The following is a 24,901-nucleotide window of genomic DNA, read 5'->3' as shown; positions in this document are numbered from 1 at the left end:
TGACTTCCGGAACTGGTACCCTCTGACATCAGCTTTGGTTGTCATATTTATCCTTTTTTTTTCATATTTCATTGTGTCTTATAAATATTAGTTAAGTTATTTTCTTTTTTTTCCCCCAATGCAATATGAAAAAAATATGTTAAGATATTTTCATTCAAGGCATTTTACAACAGTATTCTATTTTAAAAGACAGCTCGCAAATTTAAAAAAAAATATATAAATTTTGTCAATTATAAAAATCAAACACAAAGTGAACATTCAGAAGCACTTTTATTTTCACAAATTAGTATGAGCAAAGTGTTTGTTTAGTTGAGGCTACAGTCAACAAAAAAGACATCTACTCACTTAGCATGATTCACACACACACACAAAATATAAACGTTGAGATCACTACTCAACCAATAAATAGTACAAAATTCAAAAAAATTAAAATTTAAAACAATAAGGGAAGACAGTAAAAGGTAATTAATTAAGTGAAGGCACATATTTCAGTGTTACAAAAGTTTGAACGTAGTCATTTTCATGTACCTGGAGAAATGAGTAAATAAAAAATATTTCATGTAGCCTATAAAGTAATAAACAAATTATATAAAAATATCAGGGTCATCAAGCATAATGAGCAAATTGAGAGGTGTGTAAGTAAGCGATGTTTTGAAATTTGGCAGCTGCTGTACTGAACATGAGCATCGAGTACTTGCACATGTTGGAAAAGCCACAAAAACCATTGCAGAAGAATTTAACTACTATTATATCTATTTGGCTGGGAGCATTTAAAATAAACCGGTCCATTGCAAATCCCTGGCAACTAGGTAATATGCTTTCTAATTTACTTTCTTAATGTAAAAAATATAAATAGGAGTCGCAATTCATTGGTAGATCAATGAAATATATGGAGAAAAAACTAAAACTGGGTGGTATATCATGAAATATTGATATTTCAGAAAGATCATGATAACGGAATTTTAAAAAGTATTTTTATTTCTTTTTAAATGCCTGGTCTTACAATAAATATTTAACAAAAATCAAAATTGACAAAAATAAATATTGAATACAATAAAGTTGCAACTATAAATGACAGTAATTATCGAATATAATAATATTGTGATTGTTACGGACAAGAATAAATGTCAGATATGATAATATTGAACGTTTCTGGATTGTAGAATCATGATACTAAAATGTTGATATCACTCAGTTTTAAAGGAAATAATATGAGTAAAAGAATAGTAAGATATGAGTTAGAGCATTCAAAGATGGCCACATGGATGCAAATTATAAAGGAGAAAACAGAAGATTTCTCTGAAGATTTGGGTGAATGGTATGTTTCTAAAAGGATCAAATTTAAAAGCTGGTAGTGCAACTGACAAGTCACTTAATATTAGTAAAAAATATGAAAATACAAGTGTAAGTAAATTAAAGCACAATCTGACAAGTAAAAATAAAATTAACACTTGTGGTTTACACTTGTGGTTTTAATTTCAAAACAGTACTTACTTTTAAAAAAAACATACCTTTTATATAAGAGTTGCATATTTAGAACAATGATTACCAAACTTTGTTTTTAACAATAAATTTACAACGAAATGTTGCAATGGATTAAAATAATGAGCCATCAGCAGAATATGTAAAAAATATGAAGCAAATGCCTTTTTAATAATTCTTTATTGACTAAAAAAATTTACCCAGCCCTTTTTTTATGCAGATGACAAACAATTGTAGCAAAAATATAAGATAAATCACGACTCTTTTTGCCAAGTATGATCATTCAAAAATATTGAGAAAAAAATAAAAAACCTGTCAAGCTAAACATGAGCAAACTATTTAATTTGTGTATGTTTTAAAGTTGAGTATTTAAAATTTTTGAATACATACAGAATATGGAAGGTTTTTACAATTTAAAATTTTTCTTAAATTTTAAAAAGTATAACAATACAGTTAAACCTCAATATCATAAACTCAAAAGATGATACTAAAAGTTTTGTGTTATAGAAAATCGAGTATTTTAATATAATAGTGAATATTTTTAAAAGTTTAGTTCAATTAACAACTGTTGTGACACTTTAAAATTGTATAACAAGTATTTTCTTTTTAAAAAAAAACAGTTACTTCAAACACCACTAACATCTTTGATTCTCAATTTCATTTTACGTGAATATTAGAGAAATTCTTTCATTTCAACATTTTCCTCTTCTACTCTCTCTGCCGATACTAGTACCTCTTTTAATATTTCTGATATAATTCTTCCCAATCGCCAAACACATCAAAATTATTTGTCTAAACTATATCTTCATAACTTCCAATTTCTTTTGGATTCAGTAAATTTGTTAGTTGTTTTGAATCTCATGGGTATTCTCATCTGTGCACACATTGTTAGAAAAAGATAGTTAAGACAACTTCTCTTTGATCTGTTAGGCAATCTCGTACTTAAAAGGGTCTTCAAGAAATTGTTCATAAAATTATTCAAGAAAGTATTTTAAATTCTTCAGAAATTACGAAGAAAAAAAAACATTTTGGGTAATCAAAAATTTTTCGTGAAATCAAAAGTCACTAAGAAGTGTATTTTGGTTCGCTGAAAGAGATTTCATTCTATCATCAGCCTAGCAAATGCATAAGGAATTCAGAACTTCTTCTGAAGTTTGTGATATCAAGGTTAACAATGTAAAATTTAATGCAATGTGATAAGGATGATAACCAAGTTAGAAAAAAAAAGAGAGGCTGAACCCAAAGCACAATTATATAATATGATAAATGGTAATATTTGTAAACATTTTTGAATGATTTTTCTAAAATTAAAATGCAGAGTTATATCTAAATAATATACAAATTTTGATGCACTATCACTGCTACCTGTAGAGAGGAGAATTTTGAAAAATATAAATCTTTGATAAAACAAATGTTTAAAATGCCAAAGGCAAATATAAAATTTATCTGGGGCAATGGACTGCGAACATGCAATTACTGAAAGAAGCATTTGCCTAACATAAGTTCTCTAATTTTTTAGGTTCGGCACCCTACCTTTACTTCGTCTTACAATTTTACCTAAATTTTTTTCATTTAAAATATTACTCATTTCATACAGTATAATGCAGAGCAAAATGTATTATAAACAAACAATCACTTTTCAAACAAAACCAGTGTTTTCAAATTTTTAAGCAAAAAAAGTGACATTTTTCAGAGAAAAACTTAAAGCATGTGATGCAGATCAACAATTCGGAATACTCACTTGACTGGCAACTGTGGTATGACTATCACAATATATTTATTTTCAAACCATTAAGATCCTAAAAACAAGAGTATACCTGGTTCATGCTAAGCGAGAACAGGTACGTAATCAATACTTAAATAAGATACACAGGAATGCATCACAATGAATATAAGTTCTTTTCCATGGGTACTTCGAACTAGTTATTCAGTATAAAATATCATAATGTCCAGGACGATATAGTAAATGAATTCTGGGTGTCTTATCTTCTGGAAAGTCATGAGCATTCACATGATCTCCGGTACCTCGATCCATATACTGTACTCGCACACCAACACCCAGAGCTAATGTCAAAGCTATAACATGAATATGATCACTTTCTTTATACATGGGTTCCACTTCCTAAGAAGCAAGAGTTAAAAAATTATATGAGTTAAAAAAAAACAACATAACATGAGTTTTTAAAAAAAACTTGAGTAAAAAAAACATGAGTTAAGAACAAAATAAATAACAAGAGTTTATTTAAATCTGTTAAAAAATGTAGGGTAAAGGTTTTCAAAGGCATGTTTGATAATAATTTATTAAAACTGAGGCATTTTTTTTTCAAAACCAGCTTAATCCATTTTCAGAAATTTAACAGGAGAATTAAAAACTTTTTTGGTACTTGTGTACATTTTCGGAACAAAATGAGTCAAAGCAAACAACATGAAAAGGAAAAAATTTAGTAGATTTGGTGAAATAGTATAAATTTCCTGCTAACTGCTATGTATTTATATTCTAGACACAGAAAATTTTAGGCATTTTTATAATCAATAATACAAAAACTATATTACAAAAACCATATTACACTAATAATAATAAATTAAAATTGACTGAAATATTTTCCATTTATGATTGACATTACATGAAATTAAATATAAAAATATTTTCATTATGTTTCCTACATTTCTGAATAGTAATATTTATTGAATTCATTATAGAAAGTTATAATGTATTTCTTATTTCAGAAATAAAGAATTCTGAATATAAAAAAAAATAAGAAAATTTTAGAATATTTGAAAAAATAAAGCTTCAAACTGATTATAAATGAGGCTTACTTTATTACTAAACAGCAATACTTATTTGAATTCTCAAGCACACAATGAACTGAGTCAAAAAATCTATTTTGATAAGGATTTAAAAAAAAAAAAAAAAAAAAAAAAAAAAAAAAAAAAAAAAAAAAAAAAAACTTATCCGATTATAGGGAAATATCTAAAAATATACACAAGACGAAGAGAATTCATGATTAAACCAAGATATATGAAAGAACTGGTAAAATTTAGTTGTCTACTAGAAAATCTAGCATAGTTAGTAGCTACAACTGCTATACTAAGTAAGATTTAGGATTATTATCGCATAAGACATTTTTTCTTTGAATAAATTAAATATTTTTCATTGAGCTGGCTGTAATAGAAGAACTGTTTAGTTTTTTTCTAATTTTAATAGAAATAAATCAAAAATACTAGATTATTTATGTAAATGAGTAGCATATTTTTAAAAAATAATAAATATCTGAAAAAAACACATTGTATTTTCGATGAAAGATTTTTAAAAAATAAATAAAAAAGAAAATTACTGTTTTTTACTTAAAACACACAATAACATTATAGAATAAGTATAGATGCAAAATACTTTAAAAGATTTTTTTTTTAAATGAATTGAGCTGATTTTGAAGCCACATACTTCACTTACATGGAATTATTCATAGAAAAATATGATATGTGAAATTAATAATAGATACCAAGGTTATTGCTGATAATAACTAAATTTGGGTAGCCTTTAAAATTTGTATCTCTTATAAGCAAAATTAAGTTCTAAAATTTTGAGATTTAAAAAACATTTTTCAGTTATAAAAATGTAAAAATATATCATAGATTAGATTCGTCTTTCATTTTTTCAATTAAAATCCGTTTTATTTAAAAAATAATATGTTTTAAGACTTAAAAATTGAAGTTCAATATAAAAAAGCTATTTCATTAACAACTTAATTTAAGTTTTTATAAAAATGTTTAACATTTTATCATTTTAAAATTTCAGTCATCCAGATCCACATAGCTTTTTATTTATTATTTTATTGTTGAATTTCCTATTTTCAACTGCAATGCAAATTTAAGTGAATCAATCAATCAAACAATTATTTTTCAATATACAGCATAACAATATTTATACATGCACATCTCACCCATAAAACATAAATCTTTGAAATCAAACATCTGAATGTTCATTTGCAGTAATATAAGATATTGCAGCAATAAGATATTCCAACCCACATCTACATAATTACTGCTTACAAGTGGATTCTCTTGCACCTCAATCACATTGGCTTTACTTGATTGCATTTTCATTGTGGCATGGTTTATTCTGTTGTATTTATACAGCAGTATAATGCAGATCTAAGCAAATTTTAAACTTAACTATGCAATTTTATGTTTTCATGCGATTTTACAACTATGTGATGATTTGAATTATATATTTGATTCATGAGGAATCCATTATTCAGCAAATCTAGGAGGTTTTATCAACCATATTTTTGGGCAACTCATTTATATAGTTTGAAATCCCTCCCTTTTTCAAATGATATTATAATACATTAATTTTTGAATACAGTTAAGAAATCACAAATTCATTAATTTACAGGGAGACTTAAATTATAAACTTGATTCGCAAAAGCTCCATTGTACATTAATTGTGGCGTTAATGATAAATTTTTGACACATATTGTCAAATGTTTTCTTTTAAAAAAAATTTTTATTATTTTTGACAAGCGCATCATTATATATAAACAACAAATTTGTAGATCCAAGAAATGTGAAATTTCACAACTTATAACCTACTTCACCTATTTTACTTTTTTCAAGCACTTGAAGCATTATTATAGTGCTTAAGTGGCAACCCTACCTAGTAATAATTCGTTCACAACAGAAACAAGAAATTTTCTTAACCTTGAAGAAATACTAAAATAAGGCACATTGATATTTCTTCATTTAAAAATAGATTGATTTATAAAAAGAAAAACAACCTGATGGCAAAATTCTTTCACTGTCCTTTCACCTTCAATAAAGTTACTAAAAAAGGTTTCCTCCTTCTGCAAGTATCCAGATGTGATCAATCTAAACAAACATTTAATTTAAATAAATCACTTGTCTTTATTAATAATCATACTTAAGACAATTTTACAAAAAAAATATAAAAGAAGTTACTAGAATAAAACAGATCCTACAGTTAGAGAATAGTCATACAATTTTTTATATACACACAATTTTTTTTAAAAAAAGTATTCAGTAGAATTTAAGCACTCTCATTTACTACAACATCTTAATAGATTTAACTAAATAATATCAATTCTTATTATGAAGTTTTGAAATGTGGGTACTACAGTACTATGCCTTTACTTTTAGTAATATAAAAGTATTTGCAAACTAAGATATCAATGTGAATAGAACAGTGAGGATAAACAAGAAAGATTTAACTAAGTAACGTTAACTTTCAAATAAGTTAAGCTACAATTTGATAAGTTTGACAAAGGATAATCATAACTGATAATTGTTATAATTTAAACAGAAAAAATAATTTTTAATACCATATATTCTTGAATGAATTTTAATACAAGTTCAAAGAAATGAAACAAAACAATAATTTTCTACTGCATAAACAATTACAAGTGAAGATTTTCATTAAGTGTGGAATAATATTTTATACGACAAATATTTAAATTTTTTTTTATCTGAAAAGGATTCACTCTGAAATAGGATTCAAGGCATAAATGGTTTTAAAATTTTTATATGAGAAAAAAAATTGCATTGCATTTATATATGATATAGCTAGAACCAAAAAAAATGGCATTGCATATGGTTCTAACACTAGTACAGACTTATAAAAGCAATAAAAAACTTATGAATACATTCTCACCTCATATATACAACAATATAATCTGAACAGCCTTGATCATTGAAAATTCCTAGCAGATCTTCCACAGTCATTTGTTGGTCAATTTTCTCAAGAACATCCATAAACTGAAGAATATAATTAAAACAAAATATTACAACTACAATTTAAATAGCTCTTGGAAGAATTAATCATTAAAAAAGTGCTCTGGAGACGATATGGTGTCATGCACCGGACACATCAAAATGCTTACATTTTCTTTTTTTGATGAAGTTCAATAACAGAAATAAAAATCTTGCAATTCTTTCCCCTCAAAAATCACTGTACATAAAATCAGGACAAGCAAAATTGCATAGCTTTTTCCTGATACTGATTGCTAAAATAATCTCTGTAACTATGCCCAGTCAAAAAGTAGAAACACTACCTTAAGAATTTTAGAAGTCGACTTGTTCTGTGAACATCATTGAAAATGGCTGTATTTCTTCCAGAACTTTGTAATGTTAATGCAAGTAGACATTTCATGTAAAACATGATGATTACTAACTTATTCCTCAGACCTGAATCAAATCAGATCCGTGAATTTGTTCACATTAAATACCTTCAAAATACACAGAAGGTCCTTACATACCAAATTAATACAATTAATCTGATGTTGCAAACTGGCTTCTGCTTTTCTTCCTTTGGTGCAAACTAGAAATGTCTTAGCAGCATGTGAAAATCTGAGGTTTTTTAAATGTCCAATAGACAGTGGAATTAAAGTACTTTGATCTTTCTCTCTCGTCACCTTTACAACTTTAAAACACCAGGACTCCCACAGAAATTGCCAGCCGAGTGCAGGTGGTTATACTATTGGCTCATTGAAAAGTGGTAACCAATAAACATAAAATCAAAGTTAAATTTTCTTATTTTAGCAAAAATTTTAGTTTTAAGTTTTACAATAAGTTTATTTTAATAAACAATATGTGTTATCGTCATGAGAAAACATTCTTTGCAAAAGTAGTTGGGTGATAATATGTATCTAACTACCACTTAATCACCCGGTGGCCCAGTGCTTCGCGCTGTCGTGCCACAGGTTCCTGGTTCGATCCTCGGGTCAGGCAAGGTTGACCCAGCCTTTCATCCCTTCAGTGGGTCGATAAATGAGTACCAAGCATGTTTGGAAACTGAACACTGGGGGTTCCTCGTTCGGCTGACCACCTGACCAGAACATCTGCTCCTGCACCCCAGAGCCCAAGGTCAAGAAAACTGAGATGGGCACAGTAGGCCTTGGTCCTCTTTGGGCTATCGCGTCACTGAGTTTAGTTTAGTTTATCTACCACTTAATCAGCTTTATAGACTCAAATTGTAAGAAAGAGTTTCGCCACACGATATCACGTCATGCGAAGAAACAATCGATGCTAAGCAATCCTCTGGATTGGTGAGTGGGCGCGAACAAAGGTCTTAGCCTCCTAGTATATATATGAAGAGTAAATTATTGTTAGAAAACCTTTATCATTAACATAACTTATGAGCTTTGTTCTTTCTTTAAACCAGCATTTCAGATTGTAACAGGAAACTAAGTTTCTACAAATGAAATTCCATACAGTATGTTTTTGAAAGCAATGACTGTCAGTCATGAGAAAGAAATACTAAAGATGCTTCTCTTCCCAATTTTCCTAAGTTTTATTTTGAGCTCTTTCTCCTTTTTCTCCCTTAATTTTTTAACATCAGATTTGGAAAATGAATGGAAAGTCTTAAGTAATCCAACCATGGAGTATAAACATATCTTTTACTCAAAAAACTTATAATATAGAAAATAATTTTAAAATTTGCTTTTGGGGTAGCATATCTCCAGATCATACTGTAAAGTTTGTTATAGAAAGATAACAACTACTATCTTTCTATTTTACAAATATATAATGCATAAAATTACTATTTTTCACAAAAAACAATATCAGGGGTCTGTCTAGGTTTTTCTGAGAGGTACCTGTTTTGTGATAATTTAGACATAATTTGTGAAAATTAAAAGTTATATTAAAAAATCAACACAAAAATATGGATTTATAGTTTCTTACTTGACACAAAAATAAAACTTTAAGAAAAAGTATTTTGTGATTTCCTAAAGCTGAATTTGTGAAAGTACCGCTAAATGGTAATAAATTTAGCCTGGACAAACCCCCGAATATCTTCTCTCAAAATAAATAATATCAAATTAAAACAATGTAGTGAAAAAAATCAGATGTTTGTAAGAAACTTACAGTGTCATGAAAGTCCTCAATTGTAAATGGTGGGAAACCAAGTGCTACTAGGTCATCTTTAGTCTTTGATGCAATCTCTTTGAATCTTTTGGTAAAAAAAAAAAAGTATATATATATATATATGTATAAATATTAGACAAAACTGATGCATAGTATGTTTAATTATCGAAATGAAGTGTAACAGATTTTATGTTATCAGATTTTATGCTTATCTTCTGTTCTTAAAAATTGTGAAATCTGAGATAACTGATGAGTTTCAAACCTCTTATACATATGATATATTAAATTTACAAATAAAATAATAAGAAGATGAAATAACACCAAAGTAAAAAATATCAAATTTTTGATTCGCAAAAATAAATTATAACGTGATCATGAACTTCGAAAACACTTGCCAAATTTAAGATGTTACATAGTTTTTGTAGAATCCAAAAATATCAGCAATTAGGTGGCAATTTAACTTACAACATTCTATTTTCTTTTTTAACCAAACTAGTTATAAATTTAAAAATAAAACAAATAAATGTTCATCTAACTAAGAAATAATAGCACCTAACTGATTTCCAAACATACAAAATCTATCCATTTTCAGAGATATATTGGTTTTAAAAAAGGATTCAATCTTAATTTAAGATAATATTATTAAAAATGGTAGAATTTTAAAAATGTGATTTTAATATATTTAAGAAACAATAAGTTACATTAAAAAAAAAATTCAAGAAAACACAACATCGCCCAAAACTTTTCAGTTTCTAACACTAACTAACTAAGTGAACAAAGAAGTACATTTGCAAAATTTATTTTTAAAAATGACAGTTCAGTTTAAAAAAGTTAAGTTCCTTTTCTAAAATCACTTTTAAAAATATGTAAGATAAGCGAAGTCTGAGAAATTAGGACAGTAAAAAAGCAAATAAATAATAGATAAAGCAAATTATGTGCTCATTAATATTCTTAGTGAATAAAATAATGTGTACTTAAAGTAATTAGCAGATTTGTGATTCTTTCTCACAAAAAATTGAAAATACCTTTTGTATTCTTGCTTGTCAGTTAGCAAACTTTCAAGATAGGCAAATGTAAAAGCTCTAAAAAAACAATTTCCATCAGGACGCATTTTTCGAATATAAGTATATCTATTTTTAAGATCCTGTGAAAAGAAAATAATAATTATAAACCTAAATTCAATGTTCAGTCTTGATAGTAAAAAGAAAATTTCTCAATGAAAAAAAACTTTGAAACTAATAATGAACACACTCATAGTAAACATTATGAATCTCAAATATTGCACCTTAGATGCAATAATTTTTTTTTTTTTAATCTTAAATAGGAAAATAATTTTTAGAAATTTTTCACGAAAATTGCAAAAATTTATATAAAATTTTTAAATGCATTATTAAAAACAATTAAAGTATTTTGTAGCATAATAATAAATATTCATGGAATTCTAATTCACTTACATTTAGTTTTTGACGATAAACAGTATCATCTTCAGCATACTCTTTTATTAGTAGTTCCAAGTCACATTTAGGTCCTATGAGTGGATTTGTTTCAGCAATCTTTAAAAACAAAAAATGAAATCAAATGCTTTTAGTGAGAAAAAAATATTTATAAGGCAATAAGTTTAATAATACCATTAAAGTAAAAAGACTTACAAAAATTTTTTTCAATAAATATACCATATAATTGCACACTCTAATAACATGAAAATACTAAGAATTTGATATTGATTTTCTGGTTGCATATCACCCTAAAAATGATAGCTCAAAAAACTTAATTTTTTAAATGTCCTATTTTAAAAATTAAAATAATTAAAAATTGGGTCATTAAGTATTTAGTCAGCTAACACAGTGAGACAGAGGCTCTTTATGGCACATTTAAATGTTACTTTATTCAATATATCAGATAACATTGTAACTATATCAAAATTTCTGCTGCTTTGAAAAAGTACCATATAAACAAAGATAGAGCAATGATAAGGGAACATTGATATTATCAGGTGTATTAATTTTTCATCCAGCCTTATTGAGAATATTTTTTTGGATAAAAAATTTAAAGTCTGCATCATATATCATTTTAACAGTCGCATAGACACTAAAACAATATGTGCATAAGCAGAAATACAATATAGAGCATAAGAGGAATCATTGATGTAATTGAACTCAAACTTAAAATTTTGTTTTAGAATATATTGTTTACATTTCTACATTGTTTATATGTCTTTTATTGTTTACATTTAAAATATTTACTTTATTGAAAATACATGAACAAGAAAGTTTAAATTGGCGCTTTGGGGACTTTAGATGGCACAAACAGATACTGATTTGGAAATATCCTTATGGACATTAATTATTATTCACTATAAAGAGACAAATTTATTCTGTAGTATGTGATTTTAATAATATTATACAATCTAAAAAATAATTAACCATTTTTGTGTCTATGTTCCAGTAAAAATTTTGTAAAATTATAAATATTACGTGGAGCTGAAAATGTTGGAAATCGCAGGTTTGAAAAACATTCTATTCTCAGAAATTTACTGACATTTAATTAACATCCCTACATTGAACTCAAAATGCAAAACCTAAATGCATTTAATTCTCTGTAACTAAGATTGAAAGTACATCACAATGCAAATTTTCATTATAATTTGCACAAATTAATTATGTTTCCTCTAAAATCGACAATTTTTTTAAAATTCTATGACTTTTGCAAAAACTGTTCAAGAAATAAGACTATTTAATTTTTTTAATTTTTCACATTAATAACAATTAGTATTTTTAAACATTTCAAAATTGATAATGTATAGTTACTGTATAACTGATGAAGCATTTAGAAAATAGATCAAATGACAAGAAAATTAGCTCAGAGATAATCTTTTCAAAAGGTGGGTTTTTCTCTCTCTTGGCTCATTAATAAATAAGGGTACTATGCCTCCCGCAGTTGCAATAAGAATACATAAGTTTAAAAAAATTAAGTTATACCTATAACTATAAAATTTACCTCTATAACTATATCATTTACGGAAGTGAGGAGTAACTCAGACTCTTGCACTGAGCAGTGAAATTTCTAAATTTGTGTCGAAAAACATGCAGAAATGCTGAGAAATTAATGCTTGATTAAAGACAAAACATAAACTAAAATAATTTCACAACGTACAATATTTTGAGCTGAAATTCTAGCCATTTGAATAAAAATATTTACAGAGTTCTTCCTAAGCGTTTTTAGAAGGGTGACCTGCCCTATCTGCCCTTGACCCCTATAAATGCACCCTCTTTATAAAAATAAATATCCATCTCTTAAAAACACTGCCTTTTTATTCATTTAAAAAAAAATAATAACTCACTGTTTAAATAATAATTGTCTGCGTTTAGAGGTTTAATTCTGATTATTAATACAAATATTTACTTTGTTGGTATTATTCTCAACTGGTTAAATTTTTTCAGGAGGTTAATTGGTTGGCTAATTGGTTAAATTTTTCTTGTTTTCAGGAGGTATATTAATGAATTTTCTAATGAAAAATATCACATCTTAATAGTAATTAATTCAAGAGAAAACTTACTTCTACTTCTTTCAAGAATCGCGATATTGGGTTTAAAATTACGTGAATATGAATCGTTATACGTACTGGATTTTAAAATCACGTGAATATGAATTGCGATACTGAGTTTTAAAATTAGTTGAATATGAATCATGGATTTTAAAATCGTGTGAATATGAATCGCGATTTTGAATATAAAAATCGCGTGAATATGAATCGTGCAGTTGGATTTTAAAATCGCGTGAATAGGAATCGCTTTGTTGGATTTTAAAAACAAGAAAATACAAATTTCGATATTGAATTTTTTAATCGTGTAAATAAGAATCACGATGCATAATGTAATTTTTAGGTCATGTGAATACGAATCGCAATGAGCAATTTTTAAATAGTGTACAAATACAAAAAATGATATCTGATATCACAAATGCGTGATAATGAATCACAATATTGGATTTAAAAATGCACTAATACGAATCGCGACATTGGATTTTAAACTCGTGTGAAAAAGTTAATTTCAAGTCCAACTATCATTCGGGCGGCTTGGGTTTCCCTAACTGGACTCCCCAAAATTTTTAGTTTTTGGAACATGGTCGGTAACTTTAAAAATTAGGAGAAAAAAGTGGATTTCCGCTTTTTTGCGGAAGTCTTTCATCCCTGCTCAAAGTGCCCTCTTCTGCGAGGAAACCCCCTGCCCTTTCGTATTCCTAGAGAGAAATTTAAAATTTATATTGTTTAAATAAATAAATAAAAAATTGAGCTAGTTTCGTACATTTATTTTTTTATTTGTACCATGTCTATGCCTAAGAGCATATACAGCTTCTTTTTTTGTGTGTGTGTTCTTACAAAATTTCTTGCCAATCTTCTGCGAATTGCAGTTCATTTTTCATAGGACAAACTTGTAACCCTAACTATAACTCAATTTTTCATGAGTTCCCCCTCTTTGCATCTTATATTTCATGCCAATCCTTCTTGATCACACAATTTTTACACTTTCCAACCTGATTAAAAAAGAAAGAAGTTGTGTACCTTTTTCTTCGAAGAATTACTGCTGTAGCAGTAAAGAAATTTTTTTTAAAAAGACCATCAGAATTTTAATTAATAAGTATTAATTGAAATAGCTCACTTTTGTAATTAAAGTAGACAGCTGAAAATAATAATATGTTGATTTTCTGACAGTTGAGGATATTTTTGCATTGTGACCTGCCATGCCAATTACAATCACTGATGCACCGAAATGATTTCAAAGTTGCAGATGTTTATTAATAAATGTGCGGATGTTTGCCCTGGGGTGGCTGAAGGGAAAATTTCCATATCATGATTTGTGGCAGAATATTCGGCAAGTCTTGGCAATTTCCAAGAGGCTACAAGAAACTTAAAAAAAAAACTTCAAACTTGGGTAAAACTTGTAGCAAACCCAGAGAAAACACATCTACATGCTACTTTTAAAATAAATTAAAATGAATAAATTAAGTTTAAAATCTATTTGGTACCTTAGCAACTGTAGTTGGGACGACAAATCACAATACAAAAATATCCCTAAATCAAGTTACACCCTTTAAGTTGGTCACCTTCTGCAGATTTTTTTCTTCTTTTTAAGTTTCTTACACACAACTGCCCTGAAGTAGCAAGACTTAGGGATTATTCTAAACTAAACTAAACTCAGTGGCGCGACAGCCCATAGAGAGCCAAGGCCTACTGCGCCCATCTCAGTTTTCCTGACCTTGGGCTCTGGGGTGCAGGAGCAGATGTTCCGGTCAGGTGGTCAGCCGAACACGGACCCCCAGTGTTTAGTTCCCAAGCATGCTTTGTACTGATTTATCGACCCACTGAAGGGATGAAAGGCTGAGTCAACCTTGTCCGGTCCGAGGATCGAACCCAGGACCTGGGGCACGGGAGCGCAAAGCGCTACCGCTCATCCACGGGGCGTCATTAGAGATTATTCTGCTGATGCAATTTTCACATGCAAAAAAATTGCATGTGAACGAAAAACTGATTGCATGAAAATATTCACTTGCAAAAAAGTTCACCAATCAGGTTCCCGTTCGTATACGAAGATGTTACATACATATATATAAAAGATGCTTTTCGCATGCGAAAAAATCTTATTTGGTTTGAATGCTCTTCAAGATTCCTCTTTAACTCATGTTATGTGTGTGACATCAAAGACAGTTAAAGAAAACTTAAACTTACTTCCCGTTCTATTTCTCTTTCTTGTGCCATAATTGCCTCATCTTGGTTAACTTCTGAATATAAAACAAATTGGTAATTAATTAAAAAAGCAGTGATGATAATAATATATAAAATTTTACAATTTCAAGTAAAATCATGTCAAAAAAATTATAAAAATTAGCAATAAAGATAATTTGGGATAATTTCAATATAATTTATTTTTAAAAACTACTGGAATAAAGCAAATCTTTCTTCAGAGTTTAACAACAACTTATAAAAGAAGTTAAAAAATGCATTCCAATAAATCAGATTTTTTTATCAGAGAATAAATCGCTACATAAATACTGAATTATTTTACTTTCGATTAAGGTTACCTTTGGTTAAATTTATAGAAACACGCTCGTTATCATCACCCATTTTACAAATAAAATCAAGAAAAATTCGCTAACATCAATAGCATTTGTTGTTGTATACACATCATTAATGCCAAAAAAAAGTTCCTCGTATGAAAAATTTCGCAATAAAATTATAAAATCTGAGAAAGAAAACATAAGAATTAATTCAAGCATTTTGAGCCTTGAAAATAAATAAGACACGTACAATCTAAACTTTTTTTAAAGAAATTAAAATATTTTTCAGCATGTTTATTAAAAATATATTGCATACTGTTTGAGAGTCTGGCATCACGTTTCTTTTAGTCAGTTTGGTTGCGTTTTGTTTGTTTCGGGTTTTATTTACTAAAGCGAAAAAGTACTAGACTGATTGAATTTAAATAAGTCTGCTATGTAAATTTTATTGATACTTTGAAAAATGTCATCTTCAAAATCTTCTGTTCTTCAGGTATCTTTGGAACATTACCTTTTTGAATATTTCAAAGTGCTACGTAATCCTTAACTGTTTGTGTTCGATGATGATTTCTCATTATGATTCTTTTTTTTTTTATTTCAGTTAAATGATGATCAAGATTCACAATCGGAGCTTCAATTCCAAGGTAAATTTGACTAAACCCTTGAAAGATATGTTTATTGTCAAATTTATAAGCTTTGAAATAAGTTGTATTAATCATTATATTTATTTTTTATTTGTATGTAATATTTTTGATAGATTTTACTCTTGGAGCCGATACGTCTGAAGTTGCAACCTTGAGCCCTAGTGGCAGTTATTCATACAAAAGTGGTTTAGATTTAGATTCACCCACTGATGAAAATGCTGATGTAAGTAAGAAATAAATTATTATGCATACTTGATTTATTTTGTTAACTCTCCATTTGTTTAATCTACAATCCCTGTCTTTACCTGTGTTAAAATAATCACCAAGTTTTGTGTAATTTCTAACTGATAAACTTATAAAATATCACATAAGAGAATCAACTCAATGTGAACCACCCACATTGGAACTTCTACATATTTTCTAAAAGAGTTCTTACGAAAAGATTAATTTACGGCTGAATAATCTTTTAATCTAATTAACTTCCGGGCAGCCATGCGCGAGAAACTAAGCGAAACATGGCAGAAGGTTATAACTCGTTGCCACCTTCGAGCAAACCTCTAGATGTGTTTTTAAAAAAATTGGCAAAGTTCAAAATTTATTTGGCGCCTTGGTAATTATAGTTGGCATGACAGATACTATACAGAAAAATTAAATCAGATTACAGAAAAATTAAAAGAAAAATTAATCTATTAAATAGTTGATTATCTATTAAGGAAATATATTAATAGTTTAACATTTGTGTTCATAAATTATAATTAAAAATAATTTGAGGAACATACTTATTGAATTTTATTAATTAGAAATATATTTTACAAATATGTCTTCTTTGTAACCTTAAATCATTAATAAATTCTTTTTGCTTTAGACACCGCAGGTGTTTTTGAAGTGTATTCTATGGTACCCAGAGTAGTCCCTTAAGAGAGCGATGAATTTTGCCCATAATTTCTATTTTTGATGTATATTCCCAAAAGGAGTACCTATCACATTTTAAATGCAAAAGCTATCAGTGTTTTACATCTTTTTGTGACTTCATATCTGTGTGAACTGCATTTTTACCTGTTTCTGGTTAATTTTTAGAAAATAATATGGTAGAAAAAATTAAAGTTAATTTCAATTTAATTGGTTGGAAGTATTTGTGGAATGATTATGGTTGAATTGTATTAACTAAGTTTCTACTAATACATTTTGTTTTTGATAGTTTTACTAATAGCAAATATAAGCACTGGCAGAGTTCTCCGTAGGAATAAAAAAAGGCAGGGTGCTCCCTCATAGAAAAAGGCACTTAGAGTTTTGAAAGGGCATTCACTTAACACTGTAAAAATTTATCAAATGTGTAATATTATGATAAAACTAAATTTGATCATCAAAAATTTTTAAAATACCTTATACTATATTACGTATGTGTGTATTTCAAAAAGTAATATACTTACTCATCGACATAAAAGAGAAAAATTTGTAGTTTATATTAAATAATTAAAGACATTTTAAAATATAATCAGTGAGCACAATTTAAGTTTTGAAAAAAATTAAGTAAGAAAATTATTAATTGATAAGCAATTTGAAAACTTTTTTATATTATTTAAACTGAAAATTGACAATAAACATTTAAAGGTGCATTTTTTTTAAATGTATTTAAAAAATAATATTAAGATTACTTAAAAAATTTATTAACTCCCATCTAAAAACGCTTAGGGAGAACACTGATATTCATATTAAATATATTATACCCCAGACATTTTATAAGACCACTACTGAGTATAAAAAAGAAAAAAGACCAGAAATAATACTGAATTTATTAGAATAGAACAGTGAAACATTTTAGTTATATAAAAAGCACTGTTTATTAATTTAGCTTTGCTAAAGCCCTTGTTTAATAGTTGTCTGTATTTTTATTAATTTGTTAATTTTTAATGATTTTATAATACATATTGTGGAAAAGTTTAGGCTTTTTCATAAATTTATGCCAGTCATCTTTAAAATAAGTATTTTTTTAAAAAGAAACTAGCTTTATGTTTCTTTTTTCCACAATTATAAATTCTTAAGAAATGAATTCTGAAGCTTTATACATAGATCATTTCTATAATGTATTATTTATGGATTATTTCTATAAACCAGCTTCTTGGAGAAGAGCCTAGAAGAGGATCATCATTTTGGCAATTCAGCTATTACCAAAGCTTTTTTGATGTTGATACTGATGAAATTATTCAAAGAGTTACATGGTCTATGATTCCATTACCTGGAAGAGCAACTTATTTAGATAGGCAAATAAGACCTAAACCTGATATGTATGGTAAGTTTAAATTAACCCTTGCATAAAGGAAGTAATAAAAACAGTTTAATATCAAAATTTACATACATAAACTGATATATGATTATTTTAGGTCCATTTTGGATTGCTACTACTCTGATTTTTAGTACTGCCATATGTGGTAACATAGCTAATTTTTTAACAAGTGAAGGGCATGAAGCTAAAAGATGGACATATGATTTTCATAAAGGTTATACCTATGTTTGATTTCTTCATAATTATATAGATTTTTTTCTTTATAATATTGCATAAGAGCTTGTTCAAACTTTTACCCATAATTTCAGTTTGAAAGTAGTTTTTATTATAAAAATAATTCCTCGGTTGTTTGTGTAAATTTTTTAGTGTGAACACATGTTGAATAAATCGCCTAGATTTATAGCTGTCTGCAAGGGCGGTATTATTTATTTGTAAGCAACTATAAAACATTTTCTAGTTGCTTTCATATAGATAATATCTCTTTAGATTGCATGTTACGTGATTGTAATGAATGTTACATGATTGTATGAATGTTACATGATTGATGGTTAACAGTAGTTATTTCAAACCCATAAAAAGTTTAATACTTCAAAGCATTAATAACCGGCAATTTAACAACTTGTGGCATAACATCAATAGCTTACATCAATATCTGATCTGTTAAGACCTAAGGTGAGCAAACACCTTGCTGAAACGTTTTTAGGTGAAAGGATTAATGGTGATCAAAAAGTTGTAGCTTAAGACATCTATCCAATAATTTGTCTTAAGTAAAAGAAGGTCGTAATTATCTTCGGTTATTAAAATCATTCTACTTGGTGTTGTTCTTAGTATGTGGATGGATAGATCATTCTTAGCATGTCTTTACATTCACTTTAAATGCTTTCATATGAACTGATTAATCGATTTGACATATGTTGTGATATACACTTTTCTCACTTTCTTTTATAACCTGAATGATGGCACTGCTATTGTTTCTTTTTTTTCCCTCTTGCAATAACACCTTTTCATTTTTTATTTGGGCCACAATTATATCAAATGCAACCTGAAATATTCAACTAGACTTCTTTATTTGTTATTTTGCTCAGTCAGTTATTTCTCATTAAATTTAAAAATTAATCATCAATAGCTAGCTAATTGAATATCTTATTTTCTTTCTTCTTTTTTTTTTCTAGTATCTCTTGCTGCAACTGCAATTTATTCTTATACATTCCTTTTACCTATACTTTTGTGGGGACTGATGTGGTATCGCCAGAGCTCTAACCGTTACTCACTCCTTGAGATTTTATGTGTTTATGGCTATTCTCTTGCAATTTATGTGCCTATATCAGTAAGTGAATTTCAAGTTTTTATTATTAAAGAAATAAAGTTCAGACAATTAGTTGCATTTAATTTAATAAAACTTATGATACTTGATTTAATTTTCTATGGAAGTAAACATTCTATAAATGTAATATCTCCTTTTAAATTACATTTGCTACAAATTACCTTATTTTCAGAATTCAAATTTAAAACAATATGAATTTAGTAAATAAGTATTTAGCTGTAAATGATAGTTCATTTTATGAAAGGTATGCAAGGATGAAAGTTTTTAAAATTTATAATGCTGAAAGTTTTTTTTTAAGTTAATAAGAAGAATTATAAGTGAATCTTTATACCTCAAAAATAAAAACAAATTCTTCTTTAAGAATCTATCCTGTCATCATTAGATAATGGAGAATAGTTTGCTCTTTAATTTAAGTATGCAATGTAACTTAGAACCTAATTTCATCTGAGTTTCTCCCTAATTCCAGGAATTTTTTTTTTAATCCATTCAATTTTTAAAAATGAAATTATGACTTAATATTTTCAGAAAAAAATTATTTTGCTTTAAGGAATACTTAAGTTATTAAGCAGTACATAATATCCAATAGAAAAACAACAAAAAGAGGACTTATTTTCTTCTACTGCTATGGCCTTATTAACACAAGTTGGGAAAATTAACTCGGTCACAGTTAGAGTTGCAGATATTTTGTATTGTTAATTATTCCTTTTTTAATTTTTTATTGTTCCATTTCACTAAATCTTATAAGTTTTTCAAAGAGACAGAAATCAGTCTATAGAATGAAAGTGTTAACCACGAGAACAAACATCCAATTAAAATCCTACAAACTCCCTTAATATTAAAACAGAATCTTAAGAATATCTTATATGATCTGGAATAAAAGTTTTTTTAAAAAACGATATTAAATATCCTAAAAATATATTCTATTGTGGTCAAAATAAGAGTTTTCCATTCAAATTTTTTTTTTTTTCATGGCAAATTCTGTAAAATATTTTCATACTTTTGATTTTTTTTTATAAAGTTATTTTATTAAATTAAAAGGTTTTAGTTTTTATCAGGAAGTGAGCATATGAATTATTTTAATTAAAAAAATTTGATAATCTATAAATTATTCTTTGATTTATAAAATATTATCAAACTGTAGTCAATGTAAGTGCTTATACAATTCAACACCATATATTCATTATTAGAACTAAAAAAACTTATTCACACTTTTAAATTAAATTTTTTATAAGTTAATAGAGTACTTTTTCTCTATTTAAAAAAGAATAGATTTTAATAATTAGTCCAATAAAATTGGTTTATATGCTAGGTGTATATATGAAAGTATTTTTGGAAAAGGGGGAAGTAACTTGAAATATATTTCCAAAAATTGCATTTAAATTAAAATTATACAGTTTGAGAATATTTTTTGCAAAAAGTTTTGAGAAAATGGAATATTAAAGATGTAAATATTGTTTCATTAATTATTTAAGTACTGTGTTAAGAAATAATACAACAAATAAGATTTGTAATTATATAATTATCAGGAAAAAAAAATTTTATACGAAGTTAATATTTTAGTCTTTGTAAAAAAAAATAAAGTTTCATCCATGAAAAACCAAAATAATACGAAGAAAATAGCTCCTACACAAGTTTCTAAATGTTTGTACAGTATTTTTTTTTTCTTGCATGCTATTTTCTATGTTAGTTTTAAAGTTATTACTTGGCTGAATACTAACTTTTTCTGACACAAACTCTGTTTGTGTTATTTCTCAACCATCTACTTATTTACTTTATGGTGCAAAAACATTTACATCCTTTTTATTTTTTCCATTTTCTCAACATTGCCTGTTTTAAAATTTATATTTAAATTGCATGTGTAGAAGGAAATCAAATTGCTCATAGTCTGTAAAAAAGAAGAAAACAATTGAAGAAATTATTTTTCTTTTTAATCATAAACTTGCTTAATATGCAATTTTTACTATTGAATTTTCATTTTTGTTATATTCTATAGCATATTGTTAACTAAGTTCAACTGTTCTAGGTACTTTGGATTATTCAGGTTGCATGGGTTCAATGGATATTAGTAATAATTGGTGCAGTACTTTCTGGATCAGTACTTCTTCAAACATTTTGGCCAATTTTCCGAGATGAAAATAAAAAAGTAAATCTTTTGCAATTGTTATATTGAGTGCCAACTATATTAAGTTACACTTCTTTTTCAACTTAATTCAAATTCATAATTTTTATATCTTTTAACAGATAGCTGCTGTTGTCTTATGTTTAATTTTGCTATTCCACACTCTTCTTGCTGTTGGATTTGTAGTAAGTATTTTATTAGGTTTACTTGTAACTAAAAAAAGCACACTTTATTTTTTGTTTTACTTTACAACACTTAAACTTTTTATTTTACTTTACAAGATTTTCAAACTTTTTACTAGTCACAGATTAAATATTGGAGGGGGGGGGGACTTTTAACCACTTGTTCTAGAAAGATGTGCTATGCACAATAAAAAGCTTTTGTCATAAAATTATTAAGGATCATGTCATGTCAACAGGCAATCATCGCATAAATGAAAAAGACATACATGTTTTATATCACAGAAATAGACAAAGTTGTTCCCATCTCTATGAGGCATCAAACACTTAATGACTTGTAATTAATTAATTGTGGTCAACTGTTTCGGGCAGCGCATCTATGACTATCATACCAGCACAAGTTATTAAGATTTCTCTCAATTAAATTTTGTTTCACATTCTTAAGATGCAATTTTTAGGATTTAAAAGATTCATTTTTCACGGTCCTCAAAATGTGAAGGGTAGTCCGCAATCTAGAAAATATAGCTCCAAAAGATTATTCAAATATATGGATGAACCATAATTTTTAGCAGTCTACTGAATGGCAAATTATTTTAAAACATGTCTATTCAAATTTAATTACATGCAAAGAATTTTTATTCTATAATAGGCTTATTGTGAAACCATGACATGCCAAATTTTTTATTTCTACACTATTTCTTTTAATAATAATCTAAAAATGTTTCAATTATAACTAAATATGTAATTTTACATGATTTGTTATGTTTGAGGTTAAGCTCCTGCTCATAATCTAAAAACTCTTATTTGTTATTTTCAATAGATAGTCATATAACAAAATTTTTTGTCAGCGAACTATCTAAAATTAGTGTACCATGAAATATTATGAAAGTTGACATAATACTTCTACCTATTGGTTAGATTTATTCACTTAATCGGTAGTAACTTTAAAATAAGTTTTATGTATTACGTTGACACTATTGCTAATTGCAGACAAAATAAGCATTGACTCAAATCTTTTAATTTTAAAAACTCCTTTCTATTCACAGAAAGGTCATTTTCAAAAAAACAGCTGTTTTTGTATTTGCAAATTAAAATTCACCCATTATACCAAATTTTTACTCTCACAGAATTTTGCTTTTTAACATATATGTATATTGAGTTATGTATAAGAATATAAGCATTTTACACAAATATTAAACACATTCAGTATTAAAAATAAAAAAACACTACTTATAAAAAAATTTAAAGTAGTTCAAATCATTATAACACATCTAATGGCATAATATTTACATTGAAATTTTATTTAATATATTTTATAGGTAAAATGTTAGTTTCTGAAATATAAAGTTTTTCGACTAAATAAACTTGCTAAAGTTATCTTTAAAAAAATTTATAGTATAGCTTACATTAGCCCCTATTCATATTATTGATGGCGCATAAAAATTATCACTTAAGATCACCCACATATTTCGTGTTTAAACCTAGATAAGTTACAATTCATTTTTACATTTATATGTACATTTTCCTTTTAGACTTACTTTTTTCAAGGCCCAAAAGAATCTGTCCATTTAAGAGCTGTGCCAAATGCTGATACAACTTCGATAACATCACCAGTTTATGTTGAAGATGAGAATAAAATAAAAATTGATGAAAAAACAGAAAAAGAACCTTTGAAGAGTTTTTCTCACATTTTAGAGAATAAAACAGAACATGAAAATAGCAATATATTGAAAGATATTTATGAAGCTGAAATACACAAAGAAAATTCTATTCCTCAGGCAAAAAATACTAGTCATCTGGGAGTTACCAAAATAAGCTCACCTATTTAGAACGCTTTTGAATAAATGAACAAAATTTGTTTTATTATTTTATTTTGTTTGTAACGTTTGTGATAATAAATATACATTTAATACTTTAGATTCCTTCTGTTCTTTTTGCTTTCTACTTAAATTTAAAAAAATTGACATTCCAGTAATAAATATTTGGTTTGTTGCACATATAAGCAAGTCAGCATTTTAATCAAATATACTTGTTAGAGACGTAAAAGTATTAGCAATACTTCTACTTTCCTATATCTCAACAACTGAAAATCCTCGGTGATTTATTCTATCTTCTATTCCACAAATCGGGTTTCTTTAGTACAGCAATAAAAAAAATGAGCACTTAAATAAGTACAAGTTCAATCACGCTATCGATCGAAAGTAGCATTGCTACCTGGAAGGGACATTTTGTGTATTGTCGTTAATATGACTTTGAGGACAAATCTCGTTTTCGTATGTAATCTGGACTTATTTTATTTCAGTAAATGTTCAAAGAATAAAAATATTACCTATTACATATCAGTATTAAGTTTAATTTCCATGATTTCGACTCTAATAGAAATTACTACAAAATTGCATGAAATGTAAATAGTGTTTTATTATTTTGCTCAATTTTAATTATTACAACAAATATTTCTTTAGTCGTACGTCTTATACATTATAAACATTTGTAACAAAACAAGTTTTTATAAGCCACAATACGTAAGTAATACAGATACTGTGACTAGGCAGTATTTGTATATATATCATCTATCATTGTACAATCATTCTTTTTCTTAAAGTTTTTAAAATAATACGCCAATAAACAAATTTGTAAATTTATGTAGTTATATATTTTGAGACTATAATGAAATTGATAATAAATTTATTAAATAGATATAAAAGAAAATTAAAATCTAACATGTTGAATGTGAAAACGAAATCTGTTGCGAATACACATCATCTTCTTCCAACATATAGTATAATGGTCAATATACCTTGATTAATAGCATAATCCAGCCATTTTGAAATTTAATCGCTCACATGAGGAAAGGCTTATTTATTATTTTACTAAATAAATTTTAAAAAAATTTGACAGAATTCTGCATTAATCTTTTACCACCTACAAGTTTTAACG

General features: G+C 27.2%; 2 protein-coding genes across 2 annotated transcripts; one reads left to right on the top strand and one right to left on the bottom strand.

The window, feature by feature from the left end:
* Nucleotides 1-251: 251 nt before the first annotated feature.
* Nucleotides 252-15,599, bottom strand: LOC107441992 (ubiquitin thioesterase OTUB1). Its single transcript, XM_016055422.4, has 8 exons — nucleotides 15,442-15,599; nucleotides 15,089-15,141; nucleotides 10,818-10,916; nucleotides 10,389-10,507; nucleotides 9,364-9,448; nucleotides 7,151-7,254; nucleotides 6,261-6,351; nucleotides 252-3,604 (listed from the first exon to the last, which is right to left on the bottom strand). The coding sequence occupies exons 1-8, from the start codon at nucleotides 15,482-15,484 to the stop codon at nucleotides 3,410-3,412; spliced, it is 789 nt and encodes a 262-aa protein (XP_015910908.1). The 5' UTR covers nucleotides 15,485-15,599; the 3' UTR covers nucleotides 252-3,409.
* Nucleotides 15,542-23,881, top strand: LOC107441990 (protein YIPF1). The gene is made up of 9 exons (XM_016055420.3): nucleotides 15,542-15,907; nucleotides 16,016-16,058; nucleotides 16,172-16,281; nucleotides 18,174-18,348; nucleotides 18,440-18,556; nucleotides 19,515-19,669; nucleotides 21,690-21,809; nucleotides 21,908-21,970; nucleotides 23,497-23,881. Exons 1-9 carry the CDS (start codon nucleotides 15,878-15,880, stop codon nucleotides 23,791-23,793), a joined length of 1,110 nt encoding a protein of 369 aa, XP_015910906.1. The 5' UTR covers nucleotides 15,542-15,877; the 3' UTR covers nucleotides 23,794-23,881.
* Nucleotides 23,882-24,901: the final 1,020 nt, after the last annotated feature.

The sequence above is a fragment of the Parasteatoda tepidariorum genome, chromosome 1, assembly GCF_043381705.1.
Source record: "Parasteatoda tepidariorum isolate YZ-2023 chromosome 1, CAS_Ptep_4.0, whole genome shotgun sequence".
Taxonomy (NCBI): Eukaryota; Metazoa; Arthropoda; class Arachnida; order Araneae; family Theridiidae; genus Parasteatoda; species Parasteatoda tepidariorum.
Note: the sequence above shows the minus strand (reverse complement) of the source record. Positions and strands in the feature narration are given on the sequence as shown.

Excerpts from the sequence above, each read along its gene's own strand:
- LOC107441992 (XM_016055422.4), bottom strand. The coding sequence starts at position 15,484 with ATGGGTGATGATAACGAGCGTGTTTCTATAAATTTAACCAAAG. Across the intron at positions 10,508-10,817 it reads TTTATCGTCAAAAACTAAAT|GATCTTAAAAATAGATATAC; the intron begins GTAAGTGAATTA and ends TTCTTTTCACAG. Across the intron at positions 7,255-9,363 it reads TTGAGGACTTTCATGACACT|TTTATGGATGTTCTTGAGAA; the intron begins GTAAGTTTCTTA and ends TATATTCTTCAG.
- LOC107441990 (XM_016055420.3), top strand. The coding sequence starts at position 15,878 with ATGTCATCTTCAAAATCTTCTGTTCTTCAG. Across the intron at positions 18,557-19,514 it reads GACATATGATTTTCATAAAG|TATCTCTTGCTGCAACTGCA; the intron begins GTTATACCTATG and ends TTTTTTTTCTAG. Across the intron at positions 21,971-23,496 it reads TTCTTGCTGTTGGATTTGTA|ACTTACTTTTTTCAAGGCCC; the intron begins GTAAGTATTTTA and ends TTTTCCTTTTAG.